Source organism: Centroberyx affinis, unplaced genomic scaffold, assembly GCF_046629955.1.
Source record: "Centroberyx affinis isolate AG114_WGS23_722 - 3 ecotype Tasmania unplaced genomic scaffold, CSIRO-AGI_Caff_v1 ptg005952l_1, whole genome shotgun sequence".
NCBI classification, from domain to species: Eukaryota; Metazoa; Chordata; class Actinopteri; order Beryciformes; family Berycidae; genus Centroberyx; species Centroberyx affinis.
The window spans coordinates 27,813-44,527 of record NW_027283025.1 but is presented as its reverse complement, the minus strand read 5'-3'; the positions used below and the strand labels follow the sequence as shown (position 1 = coordinate 44,527).

The 16,715-nt window shown below is 41.2% G+C and overlaps 1 protein-coding gene across 1 annotated transcript; it reads left to right on the top strand.

The window, feature by feature from the left end:
• Positions 1–2,873: 2,873 nt before the first annotated feature.
• st6galnac2 (ST6 (alpha-N-acetyl-neuraminyl-2,3-beta-galactosyl-1,3)-N-acetylgalactosaminide alpha-2,6-sialyltransferase 2) lies at positions 2,874–11,947 on the top strand. The gene is made up of 9 exons (XM_071547490.1): positions 2,874–2,990; positions 4,763–4,853; positions 5,487–5,658; positions 5,799–5,961; positions 6,922–7,060; positions 7,198–7,301; positions 9,004–9,084; positions 9,263–9,365; positions 10,724–11,947. The coding sequence occupies exons 1-9, from the start codon at positions 2,878–2,880 to the stop codon at positions 10,901–10,903; spliced, it is 1,146 nt and encodes a 381-aa protein (XP_071403591.1). The 5' UTR covers positions 2,874–2,877; the 3' UTR covers positions 10,904–11,947.
• The last annotated feature ends 4,768 nt before the right edge of the window (positions 11,948–16,715 follow it).

The following is a 16,715-nucleotide window of genomic DNA, read 5'->3' as shown; positions in this document are numbered from 1 at the left end:
GCTCTATCAATTTATTTCATCGCTGATTGTTAAATCCCCAGATAATCACTGGATCACTGTGATCATGAATTTTCTTATTCATTTAACAACTCATACACCACAATGTAGATTGTAGTTTTTCAAACGTTTCTCGGAGGCAGAAATAATGTGATTGGTTGAGTTAAACCTCAGTGGGCGGGGCCAAAGAACCACATTTTCTCTTACTAAGTGACATTAGACTGAACCCCAATGAAAAAGATAAGAGGTAAAAGAGGAGGAAGCTAATATTATGAAGACTAGCTCTCTGCTACTTACTGAAAAAATACAATCTTGCCACACTAAGTTATCTAGGTTAGCTAGTTAGCCTAGCTGACCTTCCAAGTTCAAACTAGCCATAGCCTATAGCTATCTAGGTAAGCTAGCTAGCTAGCTGCTGAGCTTCCAACATCATGAACGCCATGGTCATAAATAAATTAAAAACTCATCGTCCTTTATATTTTTTATAGGCCTCTATTTGTCCCAGAGTTCCTCCTTTACCTTTCAAGTTTGCCAGTTAGCTGACTTGCACTGATAAACTGTGGTTCTTTGGCTCCGGCTTGGCTGCAGCATTAAAAACTTCCACTTACAGTGTCAAGAAAACCTAATTTCTTCACTGTTATCGTCTTCACCTTGTTCAATATATCGACTTTGGTCTTGGTTCTCTTGTTTCTCTTGTTTCTAGCTCTCAGAGAGTCTTGTTCCTATTTACAAATCAGGACTGAACTGTCCAAGATCAGAGGAATAACATATCTGAAATATTTTTTGAGGTGGATTTGTCTTTTAAATTAATAAGTAATAGCAGTAGCTTAACTTTACAGACGTCACTGTACACATTTTTCAGCACCAATACAAAATGTAGGCCTACAACGTCCCAAAAGCATATTATAGCCTAAATGAAACATGAGACTGGCTTTTCTTGGTCAGTCACATTGGTATAGTGTTCAGTTAATCTAAATAAGTTCAGATAAACCTTTTGAAGAAGTAGGCGGTACAGCAACTGTAATCACTTATCTTTGGGTAGAGTTTTAACGCACTTTATTTTGGATTCTCATGTTTTCTGGTAGCTGAAATTCAATGATTCCTTGTTAAAAAGAATTTCTGTGTGCGATTTTAATGTATATACTGGACACTTTATTTCTTATTATTATTTCAAATGAGTGATGTGATGAGGTTCTTTTTCATGACAATAAATTTATTTGAAAAAAGGCAAATGTTTGGTCACCTGCTGTAGAATTGTGTAGCCGTAATATTGTGCTGGTTTGTTTTGGGTGGCATGGTCGTGATATTAGTAGTATTAGTAATATGTGTGATGTATTCACATATATGGAAGCCACATGTATATGCAAATCTTTTCTCTTCTAACCATATAGTCCTACATATATAAAATATTCAGTATGGAAGAATTGTGTGTCAATATTACAAAAATGGTCAATCTGCATTCACATGAATTTAATGTGAATTCACATACATAGTCTACAGAAATGCATTTGATATGCAATATATTTAAATGTTTCCTTGGGATACCAAGGAAATAGGCTATTATCCAAGTGGATATTTTAAAATATGAGTTTATCAATTACTGATTAATCTATTTACTACTATTTAAAAAATGTTTGCTCACCCCAGGATACATTATACATAAATAGTTTACTTACATGGCCATATATACAGTAGCATCTGAGGGAAAGAGCATTATATCATTAAAAGTGTAATTTCTACAAATCCACAGCACTCAAATAGCCTATTGACTAAAAAAATATTAACCCTACTGCACAGGTTATGTGTCAAAACACTCCTACAGACCTGCACTTTCACAACACACTAAGGCCCGAGCAATTTAAGAAGAATCACGACAGGCCCTCAAAGTCAGCCATACTGCAAAACTGAGACACTTTCTTCAGCCTACTTTTCATTGCCAGAAGATATATCTCAACTTTTCACAGAAAACTGGTGACATCCTAAAACCTCCTTGGTGATCACTAAGAATGGATCACAGAAATGAGCTGAAATGTCTGTATCCTCCTCTAGATGTCACCAGAGGACAGCTGAGCTTTTCTCCTGCTGTCACTCCCGGTCCAAAAATCAGTTTTCACCCAAAGAGACACCAAAACATCACAGAAGACCGACTTATTACTTTTCACAACATACTGTATACAGACACCAAACCAAGTTATGATTATTTAAAATATTACCATTTAATTAATGGCTTTAGCAATTTGAAGTAGCCTACAGGCCTAATCTAGATTAATGAAACATCACATTTCCATATTTGCGACTACATGTAGTTGTAATGTACTGTAGTGAGTTTTTGCACCTTTGATTTACTCAGATGCAGTTGATTATTATTTACATTTTCTTTTATGGTAACCTAGCTTTATGCGTTTTTAATATTTTATTTATTAAGACAAAGACAACGTGTTTCTTTTATTTATTTTGATGGATTTTTTGAGCCATCAACAGAAGTGACTTAAGATGATCTGTGTTCATTTGAGGCAATTTATTTTTATTTTTTTAAATCTTTTTTTAATAGCCTATGCAGAACACCTAGCTGTTTTCTAACTGCAAATCTCTGACAGGTGACCCGCGGAATATGATGGAAAGCTGCGGTGAATAACTGAGCTACTACGAGCCGAAATACAGGCCTATTTACCAGCTACAACCCTCTCAGCTGGTCTGAGATCACTTTCCTGTCTCGTCGCTCAAACACATGACTTCCCACTTCAGTCTGGTTTTGTAGTGAACCCTAACCCTAAGCAGCATCCACCTGCAGGCATGACAGCAGAGCGGACATGTCGGCAGAGACAGAAACACATCACACTGCCAATTGCCAGTTTTGAAAGCTGGTTTTGATGACTCTTAATGGGAATTATGAGGACGTGTTCCAATAAGTGTGCTTTCTTTGTGGTGGGGACTTCGTGTTTTATCATATGGACAGTCATATATGGACATCGCGACTTCGACACATCCCTCAGGTAGGGGTCCCTTCAGTCTGTAAACTCTTAAATATTCATGTTATTGTTGTAGGACAAAGCCTACCTGCATACACACCTGAAGGATTTATACGATTGGTTCATTCTAAACTACAGTCGGTTAAATGCATATGGTTACATGGGCATTATGGGCAAAATCGTAATATGATTGGAATGAAAGTTAGAATGTTTTGGGGGCACTTGACTTCCGCCACGCCCAATACAAAATGACCCAAGATCGTTTTGAACCAATAGGAGCCACTCTGCGTTTCGTAAATCTTATCTTCCGCGAAAGAAGCACTTGTTTGTTTACATTTTTTCACATTTTTTATATCATGTGGTTCACGCGAGGAGGGTTCACGCTGTTCTATACCGTCCGCCACGGTGCGTTTTGGTGGCAGGCGATCGTGGAAATAACTGACGAAGCAGTTATAAAAGTTGTATTTTTATTGACTTACGTGCTGTTTCGTGGATTGTATGTGCGCCGAATTGAAAAGCGTCACCCCAATATTCGGAAAAGACCTTGATTCATATGTATGCGGTATTTGTACTTTTGCCATAAGAAAAATGGCATTTAATTAAAAGATTTTTGAATGGACTTTAGCGTTAGTTTTCTCTCTCGTGCTCTCTTGAAAGTTCGGGCTAGACCTTCACATGAGTCTCCTTGTTTTTATGACAACAGACAGTGTGGAGCTCATGCTGGTTGCTATGAAACAAGACCTGTTTAACAAGGGTCATTATGCAGCTCACACCTATAGATAAAACATTTCATTGCTCTCAGTCAGTGGTGGAATGTAACTTTACCTTTTCCATTTACTCAAGTACTGTACTCAAGTATTGTACTTTTTACTCCACTACATTTATTTGACAGCTTTAGTTACTAGTTACTTTGCAGATTTAGATTATTAATACAAATTATCAATCAACTAATAAATTATGATATATTTTTATAGGTTAATCTACCCAGCAGTATATAAAGTAATTAATATTAGCTCCACCTTTACCAGCTGCAACATTAAAGTGATGAACACATTAATGCATCAATAATTATAGTCCAATAACATGATATATATGATTCTGAAATGGGCCATTCTGCATAATGACTACTTTTACTTTTGCTACTTTAAGTACATTTTGATGCTAATACTTTTGTACTTTGACTTAAGTAAGATTTTGAATGCAGGACTTTTACTTGTAACAAAGTATTTTTACACTGTGGTATTGCTGCTTTTACTTAAGTCAAAGATCTGAATACTTCTTCCACCACTGCTCTCAGTTCCCCATTTGATAAGATTTTGTCCCAATGAGCAAAATCAAAGAAGATTTTGAAAGGTAGTTCGAATTAAAATTAGAGTTGTATAGGGGGAAACCAGTCGTTATACATCCTCTCTTTGTGATAACCTCTTGTGGGTGAAACCCCCCGACCCCAGTTTGAGAACCACTGTTACAGATGATTGTTGCAAATCATAGAGAATTTTCTGGAATTGGCAAAAACAAGCCTAGGGAGACACACTTCACACATTTTCAACTATTGTTGGCATTTAAGAGAACTTTGAGCCAAAAACCTGTAAAGTCATGTGGCTGTCAGTTAATCTTCAGTCTAAATGGCTGAGGAAGTGTTTCAGTGTTGGTGAATCATTGATATCTGTGAGATTTATACTTGGATATGGGCAATTCAGGTTATCTTTTCCACCAGTCAGTTAAAGTAGGCCTATAGCCTCGATAACCTGAGGCTCAACATCTTTCACTTTGCATAATGGATTGTTATTTTGCAGTGTGAGCGGGCAGAGAGACAGCGACAGCAGCTGGACTGAAGATGATGATCAGGATGTTTGGAACATCACCACAGCAACTGAAGAAGAGACGGTGGGTTTGTTCCTCAGAGAGACGGTGTCATCTCCTTTCGCCTCGCCTGCTTAAAGAGGCAGCAGACTAAATCACTGGGTTCGCTCTTTACAGCCAGGAGTAACGACTCTAAAACTTGAGCTAGTAGATCCAAGCCACACATATACATAGGATGATTAAAGGTCCAGTATGTTGCAGTTTTAATCATAATTTTAGCATTGTAAAATTAATTGTGATACTTGGTGTAAAATGAGACCATGGTCGAGACGATTGGTAGCCTCCATGTCATGCTTATGTTAGTGCTAGTGTTTTTCAGAATTAAGACTACATTTCCCATAAACCCAGTTGCTACCTGCCCCCCCACCTGCTGTCTTTGGCTTTACTAAAAAGGATAAACATGTTGGAAGTGATTTTTTTCCATCGGTCATTCATGGAAACTCTCAAAGCTTTAGTTCCATTTCCTCTGGAAGGACAGCGCCCTCTTCCTGTTTTGTGCCATAAAGCAATCCAGCAGATATCCCGCCAAATCCAACCCAGTGGCACACAATGTAAAACGCAGTGTAGAAACTGCCAATCTTCTCTGTGATGGTCTCATTTGTTTATGGTAAAATTTGACATGTAGCACCTTTTTAAAATCAGTGTTTTTCTCTCCAGATAGAAGGGCCCTGTTCTTTCAGAAAGGCAGTAAGGAAGGACCCGTTCCTCAGGAACAGTTTCAGTTTCTCGGTGCCTGTTCTCCAATGGGCCGGGAGCTTCTCCAAACCTGCATGGCAGCGACTGAGGAACCAAGCGCCTCCCTACGGCTGGAAGCAGCTTCCTTTGAATGGTAGGCTCCTCCTGTCCCCGTGTGAATTATACATTACACTATAGAATGGATTCTGACGGGGAAAACACTAGCTTCATACACCCGGAAATAGAGTTCTGCAGGTTGATGATCATTTGCTTCTGTTCTATGTTCCTCACCAGATGTTAGATCCGCCCTGGCTCTTCTCAGCAGCTCTCCCAGCAGTCGTCTTTTTGAGCGCAGGTCGCCTGACCAGTGCGTGCGCTGCGCTGTGGTCGGCAACGGCGGCATCCTCAGGGGATCCAGGCAGGGGCGGGCCATCGACAGCCACGATTTCGTCTTTAGGTACTGGAGATACTGAAACCTACCTGTGGAACCTGGAACCTTCCGAGCTTTCCATTAGTCTCACACTCAGATCCTCGATAACACATCAAGGGTCTGGTAGCAACGGATCCAGATCCTGTGCGGAGCGGGAGGTGACGCTGAAAACCACAAATCACGGTTGACGAGGCGGGGCTTTTAAGCCTCAGTGTCATCTCATCTTGTAAATGGAAACATAGGAAGCATGCCTTGAGGAACTTTGCGTTGGTCGGCATGGCAACAAAACATTTTTTTTTACACAAACACCATCAAAGACAATATCTGTGTCTCAGATTATCCAAATATTTACCCTAAGGCTCAGAGGTGTGACCAGGTCAGCTTTGCTCGAGTCCCAAGTCAGTTTTAAGTCTTGAGGCACAAGTCTCAAGTCAAGTCCATGTCAAGTCCATGTCATTAATGTCAAGTCTCAAGTCTAAATGTAGAACAGCAAGTCAAGTCAGAACAAATCAAGAGTCCAGTATCAATTTAATATCTTAAAGAAAACTAAATATCTAGGACTTTTCAATGCAACATGGTTTTAATAGGATAAAAACTTGGTAAGAGCATCATGAGTTTGATTTCTATAATCAGTTTCAACTTCAATAAATTCAATCATTCCATACAAATTCAGAAACAGAGTTTAAATTCAGTCGTCTGCTGGAACAAATCTCATCACTTTCAATCCAAGTCATTTACACAAACACAAGATCTCAAGTCAAGACTTTAGAAACCTTTTCAAGTCATCAAAGTACAAGTCAAAGTGAAGTCCCAAGTCACCAGATCCCAAGTCAAGTCGTCTCAAGTCTTCTCTTCATGCATCAAGTCAAGTCTCAGGCAATTAAAATTTTGACTTGAGTCTGACTCGAGTCCAAGTCATGTGACTCGTGTCCCCACCTCTGCTAAGGCTTTGGAAGTGTGATACTGATGTGGGAAATGTTCTTTCAGAGTCAACGGGGCTGTGATCAAGGGCTTTGAAGAAGACGTGGGGACAAAGACTTCCTTCTACGGCTTCACCACAAACACACTGAAGCACTCCCTCCGGTTTTACTGGAGAGACGGCTTCACTAAGGTCCCGCGAGGCCCGGTGAGACACCACACGCCCGGCGGTTCAGGAAACATTCAGTGCAACAAGGCTGAAAGGATATGTTACCGGTCCGCTGTGGGAATGAAACTGCGTGCTCATGTCTCTCTCTCTCTCTTTGTGTGTCGCCTTACCTGTAGGAAATCCGATACATCTTCATTCCATCGAACCTCCGAGACTATGTGATGATGGCAGCTGCCATTCAGGGTCGGACCGTCACCGCTGGAGAAGACGCCGGGGACAGGCCAGTTGTAAAGTCTTTTACTGCTGGGTGCTTCATAGGGATGGGACAATATGCTGATCTCACAATTCGATACGTGATATGGGGTTCATGATTCGATATCACCGCGACACGATGTGATAAATAAAAGTTAAATGACAACAAAGTCTGACTGTGCAGAATTATGTTTATTTCTGAGACTAATCTTTCTAGCGATGGCATTGGCATTTGTGATTACTACAGCAGAATAACATGGAGCTAATGTCACGATTCATTTTTATGACCCACGATACGTATTGTCACATTTTTGTATTGCGATATATTGAATTCCAATTCCAATTTCCCATTTGGCAGACGCTTTTATCCAAAGTGACGTACATATGAGATTTTAATACAACACAAGCAAGGATCTAGTCAGGCGAGAACAACGAGAGTAAGTGCCATAAAGCTAAGTTCTGGTCCAACAGGACATAGGTGCTACGAGGCAATGCATAGAGTACATAGAGGCAGATAAAGATTTTTTTTTTTTTTTGGTTACACAGTCCATCAGGTGAGAAGGTGTTCACTAAAGAGCTGGGTCTTTAGCCTTTTCTTAAAGATTGAGAGGGACTCTGCGGATGGATGGTGGTGGTAACTCGTTCCACCACCGAGTAACCTCAGAAGAGAAGAGTCTGGCTAGAGACTTAGGGCCTTGTTGTGGTGGCAGCACCAGGCGCCGCTCCTCGGCAGAGCGTAGTGAGCGGGAGGGAGCATAGACCTGAATGAGGGAGTTCAGGTAGGTGAGAGCCGTTTGGTTGCTGCTTTGTAGGCGGGCATCAAGGACTTGAACTTGATGCTGGCAGCAACTGGGAGCCAGTGGAGGGAGATGAACAGCGGAGTGACATGTGCTCTTTTGGGCTGGTTGAAGACCAGACGCGCCGCCGCATTCTGGATCATCTGCAGAGGTTTGAGCGAACATGCTGGGAGCCCTGCCAGTAAGGAGTTGCAGTAGTCCAGGCGTGATATTATAAGAGCCTGTACTAGGAGTTGTGCTGCATGCTCAGACAGGTAGGGTCTGATCTTCCTGATGTTGTACAGGGCAAATCGGCATGACCGAGCAACAGAAGCCACATAGAATTCCAATCTATTGTCCCATCCCTATAACACACTGTGTCAAGTTTCAGCTTGACCGGTTTCGCAGCAGACTTTTAGTAACTAACTTTTACTCTGAGTACATTTTAAATTACCTACTTTTTACTTTTTACACCAGTACTTTTACTTCTACTTAAGTAAAACATCAGCAAAGTAACAGTACTTCTACTTGAGTAGGACATTCTAGTTCTCTTTCCACCACTGGGAAAGGCGGTTTCTTTAATAATGTCTGTGTACTGTGATAGTGTTACAAAGTACTGTGATTTACTGTGATAGTTTTTGTAAAAATGTATGAGCCACTTCGGAAATACATGCAAGCAGTAAAAGTGATCTGTTCTTATTCCATCTCCACTTCTGTAATGCCACTCATGGCCTGTAGATGGTGCTGCATCATGGGTAAAGATTCAGATAGGACCTGACTGAGAGGGTTTCATGGACATGAGTTCAGTTGATATACTTGAAGATGAGCTAAATCGGTCTTTATTTTCTTGCTTTCTTTCTTTAATTTTCTGCTTATTGCGCCTTGCTTTTTTTGTGCTCTTTTTTGCCTTTTGTCTGTCATTGTTATTTATCCAGGCTGTGTCCCCTCCAACAGGCCCTCCAGGTATTTTGGCAATAAACCGCCTGAGCACTTCAAGATGCTCCACCCAGATTTTATTACATACGTGACACAAAGGTAAAGGACTGCTGTGGTCAGACCTGAAAAAGGTGTGACTGTGGAATATTTGCACTCGGAAGTCACAGTTTCAGACACGGAGACAGATCTCAGCAATATGGAGACACATAGAGACGGACAGATACTGCAGTATTGGAATAACTTTGCATTTTCTCTGTTTTCTGTGTTTGTTTCCCAGCTTCCTGAAGTCTCCACTGCTGTCCTACAGTAAGACCAGTCACCTCTACATGCCCAGCACTGGAGCGCTGATGCTGATGGCCGCCTTGCACACATGTGACCAGGTCAGCAGACAGCAACCCGCCGCCACGTGCTTAAAGATGGCCGCATCCTGGTTTGATGTCATTAATTCTTTTGATACCTATCCCACAGTGCATAAAATGTCAACAATCTGCCCTTGTCAGTTCAGACAGAGAGGAAGAGGCAGAGCAAACGATGGGTGTGCATTGCACTGTGGGATTGGTCCCGAGGACTAAATGATGTCAATCCATTCATGTTTTTTTTTGCTGTTTTTTTTGTTAACAGTTGTCACATGGATCTCATTCAGTGGTGTCAGATTGATATTGCCGACTTGTAGTTACCAAGTATCTGCTGTTGTTCACCGGCTTTGCCCTTAGTTCGTAGTTGTATTGAAGGACATGCAATGATGAGGTGGTAAATTTGTAAACTTGTTTACAAAACCCTCCTTGGTCTGACTCCTTATTTGATACACTTGTTAAAATTGTCATCCACTCCCTATAACACCAGAGCTGCCCGCCATATCTCGCTAGAAGTTCCCCGTGCTAATACTTCTTTTGGCTGGTCCTCCTTCCAGTCTGCTGCTCCGAGCAGTTGGAATGAGCTGCAAAAGACTCTGAAACTGGAGAAATCGATCTCCCTCACCGCTTTTAAGGACTCTATTGCAGAGTTGTTCACACACAACTGCAACTGTCACCCAGCTTTTTAACTGACAAAGAAACTTGTTTATTCTGCTTCAAGATTGCATGACTTGTAATTTTATTTGGTTGTTTGTTTGGTGTGTGTTTTGATTATTTCCTCGTTCCCATAGTGTGTTGGGTTTCTCTGCCTCTGCGATGTATGTAACATTTGTGTCTGATAGTCTTATCTGGATTGTTTTTTGTTTAGTTTCTTTTGTGTGTTTTTTTTTTTTTTGTCCCCTTTTCCCTTTACCCTTCGAGAGGTCCTTTTGTCCTCTCGCTAGGCCGTCATTGTAAATAAGAATTTGTTCTTAATTGACCTGCCTGGTTAAATAAAGGTTAAATAAAAATAAAAATAAAAAATAAAAAGGAGGGTAAACTATGACCTTCTGTCAATGGTCAACATCATGCATTCAACCACAAAACTGAACAAACATCAGTAATACTTTCAGAAAAACATGAATTTAAAGACCTTTTAAAGACCCTATCCTCATCCCCAACTTACATCAGTTTGATACTTCTTACTATGATGTATACTGTTAATTTAACTCATCAAGATTTATATCAGCCTAAAAAGGTGGGTAAACTCTATTCTGCAAACAAGGCAGGTAAACTGAGCTTACGTAAACTGTGCTGACGCATGAATAGTGCAGGAAATCTCCCGTCATTTTGGTCAGATAAACCTTAAATAATTCATGTGCATTACGCCTCTCGCACCTCCTCAGGTCTCCGCTTACGGCTTCATCACCAGAAACTACGCGGACTTCTCGGACCACTACTACGACTCGGTGAAGAAGCCCCTGCGGTTCTACGCCAACCACGACATGAGGATGGAGAGCTGGCTGTGGGAAATGCTGAACCACCGAAAACTCATGTGGTTATACCAGAGAGGGAGCCGACACTGAGGGAGGAACGAGTCCATAGACCTGCTCACTCCACCTCATTAGGGAAGAGTGAGTCTGGTTTGAGTTTTGTCACCCTGAGGCAGAGGTGGGACCAGGTTAGTCTCTAAATATAGAACTGTAAGTCGAGTCACAACAAATCAAGAGTCCAGTATCAATTTAATATCTTAAAGAAAACTAAATATCTAGGACTTTTCAATGCAATAAGGTTTTAATAGGATAAAAACTTGGTAAGAGCATCATGAGTTTGATTTCTATAATCAGTTTCAACTTCAATAAATTCAATCATTCCATATAAATTCAGAACAGAATTTAAATTCAGTCGTCTGCTGGAACAAATCTCATCACTTTCAATCCAAGGCATTTACACAAACACAAGATCTCAAGTCAAGACTTTTGTCAAGAAATCTTTTCAAGTCATCAAAGCTCAAGTCAAAGTCAAGTCCCAAGTCACCAGAACCCAAGTCAAGTCTCAAGTCTTCTCTTCATGCATCAAGTCAAGTCTCAAGCAATTAAGACTGTGACTCGAGTCCAAGTCATGTGAGTCAAGTCTCCACCTCTGCCTTTAGGTGCATCTAAAAAAGCTGGATACAAACATCCTGTTGACCCAAGGGCTGGATATTTTATCTCCTAATGTCAAAAGACAAAGTTACAGTGTAAATAATAGGCTGTTTGACGATAAAGGCTTACTGCACCTTTATGCCATATTTCCCAAATATTCAGAGTATCTACTATGCTTAATTTGGCTGTAAATATGTGATTAATAATGATTTTGATGTTTTATACTGTACATAGCAGATTATTATGTGATTTTTTCTTTTAATCTTATCTTTTAATACTTGCTATATCATTTAAGTTAATGTTTAGCCAGTCTGATCAGTAATTATAATGACAATTCTGTTAATAAGAATTATTTTATTGCACTTCTGTGTTTTAAAACCACTTTGTGCCTTTTCAACCTCCTGTTTGCTTGGAAGCTGTTTGTGAAGGAGCAGCTCTTTGTCATTACCGCCACACGGCGACATTAAAGGCCTTTTTTGACCGTGTAAAGCCAAGCTCAGGTGTTGTCAAGCGTCTGTTTGTGGGATCAGCAGCGTCTTTGATCATGTGGAGAAGAAGCCTTATCTGTTCTCTGTGAAGGCAGGTGCACTCACACACCACAGCAGCCTCATTTCTCTTTCTTGTACTCCTGGACATGCCTTAGTTCTCCTTTTTTTTTTTTTTTTTTTTAAAGTGCTTGGTTGGACCGGGGATGAAGTATACTGGAAGCTTTCACCTTTATGTGTCGGGGGAAAGTCCATTCACCCTAACCCTTTTGTACGGGACATCTGACTTTCAGAGCTTTTGTCCGGTGCTTATCCAAGGATAGGCCGATGGTGAGCCACAAGAAAGAACATGACACACGGCAGGGAGTCCGGCTTTGATCCCCTGTTAACTTGGTGTGTGTGTGTGTGTGTGTGTGTGTCCTCTTTAATTTTATCATAATGAAGGCAAATGTCCTCACAAGGATAGAAAGATGCCGACAGTTTTGCTGGTTCTCACTTCTACAAGGGGCTAGTTTAGGGTTAGGGCTTGAGTTTAGGGTTAATATGAGAGCTTGGTTTAGGTTAAAGTAAGGGTTAAAATGAGGGTTAAGGGAATACATGTAGTCAATGACAGGTTCTTACAAGTACTTTAATACAAGTGTGTGTGTGGTGTGTGTACATGCAGAAGCCTAATAGGAGGTAAATGTTAAATTAGGAGGTAAATGAGGAATGCATGGTTGGAAATTCCTCTTGCCCTAAATTTGACATACATAATACTAAAGCCCAAATAGTGGTGAGCTACAATCCCTGCTACTACATATCATCATAATGCGTGTGTATTTTTTTTGTATTTTTTTTTTTTGGTATGAATGAACCAAAATATATTATATATAATATAGGATCCAAAATGCATCCTGTCATCAAGTTTTTACAAAAACCGACTTTAAAAAATTATCCTCTCTGCCTGTTTTGGGAGGGGAGATTTAGCAGTGTGGGAGGGACGAATACACTGAGCTGCGTCAAGCTAGCTAGCGATAGCCAGAACAAGACCGGAAGTATGGTGATTATTTTCCTTCAAAATAAAACTATTCCTGCGACATTACTATTGTGAGTAACGCATAGTCGTCAAAGGGTGTTTTAGTTTGAAAGTTGTAACCGGATGTTCTGTTTTGTGTTGTGGCTGGCTTGACAGGTCACATTTTGGAGTATCCAAGTGACAATGTAGCGGAGAATGGCATTCACGGCGAAGAGGAATAGCAGGATAAACGTTAACCGGTTTACGAACAAGTAATACACATCTTTTATCGGTATCTATGCGTGGGTGAGACAAAGTAGGGTGACTACTGTATATGAAAGAGACCAAAATAAACTCTTTTCGTTGACTTTTGGAATATCAACACAGCAACTGCCAGGACTTCGGAGTGTTCCTACAAACTGCCACCTTGGTTAAACTTTAGGGGTTGATCAATTTTTGACATGTTGGAATAAGTAGCTACGTTAATAAGGTAAGTCGAATATGAGTTCCAGGTTTATCATACACAAGACAACGGTCCTGATGAGTTACCAACTTCAGTACAAAGGTCGCTGGCGAACTCCTCGTCTGGCATGTTTGCATGCCTGAATCTAGCCGCGAGACGTGCCACTCTCCGTGTGGAGAGAACGTACGCCAAATTGAATTGAAAAAATGTGTAATTTTAATGTGGACTTGTTTATCGTAGAAGTACATGCTACAGAAAACATGACTCAGGACCCTTTCTGGATCTTTAGGCGCCACTCATGAATTCGGCTTTCATATATGTCACCAAAAAGCACTCAAATTCAGGTAAATGTAAAGTTTTAGAGTTGGTTTACACTGCTCGCTACCGCCCCCAGGGTGTAACGTTAGTTATTTTGGTGGAAGAAGACGGGGAATAACAGACGTACCAGTTATAAAAGTTGAAGATTTGTTGAAGTAAAATGCTGTTTAGGGGAATAGATGTATGCCGAATTGGAAAGTGTCTCCTAATGATTCAGAGAAGGTCATATTTAATATCGCGTGTTTGTCGATAAGCAAGGCAGCGTGAAATTTGCAGATTTTTGAACGGAGTTCGGCATGACAATCGCTGCATGGGAGAAAGAACGGCACGTATCGAAGAGAGAGCACTGTGCAAACTTTTTGCTGGCTGATAGCTATGCAGTGTAAACATATCCAAACAGCTTCATAAACATAGACCATCACAATCTTGGCATGTAAATCCCTTGTAAGTCTAAGGACACAAGCATGTTTACTAAGCAACAGGATTTGCAAACATGATGGGATACTACATTGTGTATCTGGCTAACCTTTCTTGAGGGAATAGATGTGACGTGACTTTAGTTTGTGACCAACAGAATTACTAATTTATTTATATTTCTATTGTTTTGTTACCCACTTAGGATCAGTCAAGTGAGACTTTGAGTCCCTACTGTCTCAAACTCACATTTATATATATTGTTGTCCCTGTCATCAATGCAGTGAGCATGAAAAGAGCCTTTGGGGGGGAAGAGCAGGGGGACATGATCATTGTTAATGGGAATGACAGCTCTGCTTACGCCCTGCGCTCCTCTCTGGGTGTGTGGTGTGCTCTGGCTGCCTGGTTATGTAATGAAACAAGTTGTAACCAGGAAAACAGTGCAGAACAGAGCACAGGGGTACAAGCCAGGAGCCATCATATTTCGACTGGTGAACACTGTGAACATTCCCCAAAACACTGCTATTGTTTATATAGCAACACTGCTTTTAGGCCCTGCATGATCTGCCTGGCTAGAGCTTTCGCAGTTGGAGGTATTGCACCAGTTATCATGCATGCAGGCTGTTTTTTTCCCCCCACTATAGCTACAGAGAGTGGGACAGTCATCACTAATGCGAATAACCCACAAGAAACACTCGCTGACCTAGAGCTCAGACTAACATGTAATCGCTTTCTGTGACAAAAACTGTGGCAACTTCTTCCCCCCTATATCGTTGAGTTGTGCTCGCTTGGCCACTGGGCTGGAAGAGTTTAAGTAGCCTGTTCTCCGGTTGAAATGAAGTCCATGCGTGGCCAAAGCAAGCATAAAATCTATCATGGAGCCCCGAGGGAAGCTGTAAAACAACACCAGCTCACGTGTTGGGAAGGCACCGGCAGTGGCATCAATATTTACATAGCACAGGCAAGCAGCAAGTGGATCCCTCACAAGCTGTTTGTCCGTAAAGGTCTGGTTAACAGTGATTAAACTGTCTTCTCAGCTCCAGCAGCTTAAATGGCCCTGTCACAAGCCTGACACTGCAGCAGTAGCAAGGGAAGATATGCTCATCTCTCGATTCAATTTGATGTGCGATATGGGGTTTGTGATTCGATACAACCACAATATGATGTAATAAATAAAAGTTCATTTACAAAGTCTGACTGTGCAGAATTATGTTTACTTCTTAGCCACAAATCTTTCTAGCGATGGCATTGGCTCGCTAGAATGTAAACAACATTTTAGAAATGTCATTACAAAGTGCAAATAACATAATTTCGATGGAGAGCTTATAAAGTTCTGATGGGAAAGTCATCTCATTTGTGATTACTGCAGCAGAATAAAATGGAGCTTATATCGTGATTCATTTTTCTGCCCCACGATACGTATTGTCGCATTTTTGTACTGCGATATATCCAATTTCGATATATCATCCCATCCCTAGTAGCAGCACATCATGCGGATGACGTAATTCATAAGGTGGGAGATATCGGAGCCCACAAAAAAATCCCACATCTTCTACTTGTAGTTGCCACTAGGAGCCTGATGTTTTTTCCCAGTCGGCTGGTTCTGAATGCAGCATTACTCTCCTTAGTCAAGACGACTTCTTCACCTCCATCTTCTGTCGCTGACCGAAAACCAAATCTCTTCATCATCTCACCTCCTCTTAAATCTACACCAGTACCCAAACCAACTATGCTCTTAGCTTCCCCCCTGCTTCCACTACTAAAAGACTTTTCCTTTATCCTTTTTAATGTCTTGGCACTGTGTTGTTGCTCCATCTACTGTTTTATTGCGAGGGTACTTGCTACTGTGGCTTTGTGCCAACATTCACTTATTTCTCCTGTTTCCACTGTTGTAAGTCACTCAAGATAAGAGCGTCTGCTGAATGTCTAAAATGTAACTGTGTATTTGTAAGTGTGTGTGTGTGTGTGAGTGAGAGATATATATGGTGAATGTATGGGTGTGTTTAGGGTATGAGGAGTCTTTTCTTTTCAGTTTCAGGATATTACTACCTCCCTCACTTTTCCTGAGAGCAACAACTCCTTTGACTGATTTCCCAGATAGTGGGGGTTGTTGGAGAAAATCCTGGCATGCTAGGAATGGTGCCAACATCCCTATTTTTTTTAGCTTAGTTGTTAGATATCATGGTAAATCCATCCATTTACTATTTAGCTGGAAGCTGATTGAAACACGCCAAAGTCCTGTTGCTCTCCTTTGGTTCCTTGTGGTTAGAAAGCTATCATCAGCTGCTCCATCTCCAGTACCCTTGCTTTAGTTTCACTTCCATTCATGTTAGAGCTACACATGTGCATCGACAGACACAAGCGCCGGTGTGGTTTTGCCCAGCACTGAGCCTGGCGTACCGTAATATAAATTAACTGAGCTGTTTTTCTCGTCTCCCTCCACTCTCAGGCTCTGTTTCGGCTGGTTCAGACGGCTCCAGCCCCCTCTCAGTCCCCCGACCGCAGCACCCAGCGGTGGCCCCCCGGTCCCGTCAACAGTAGCTCCGCACGCCTCCAAACCCCCTGGCAGCCTCTGGAAAT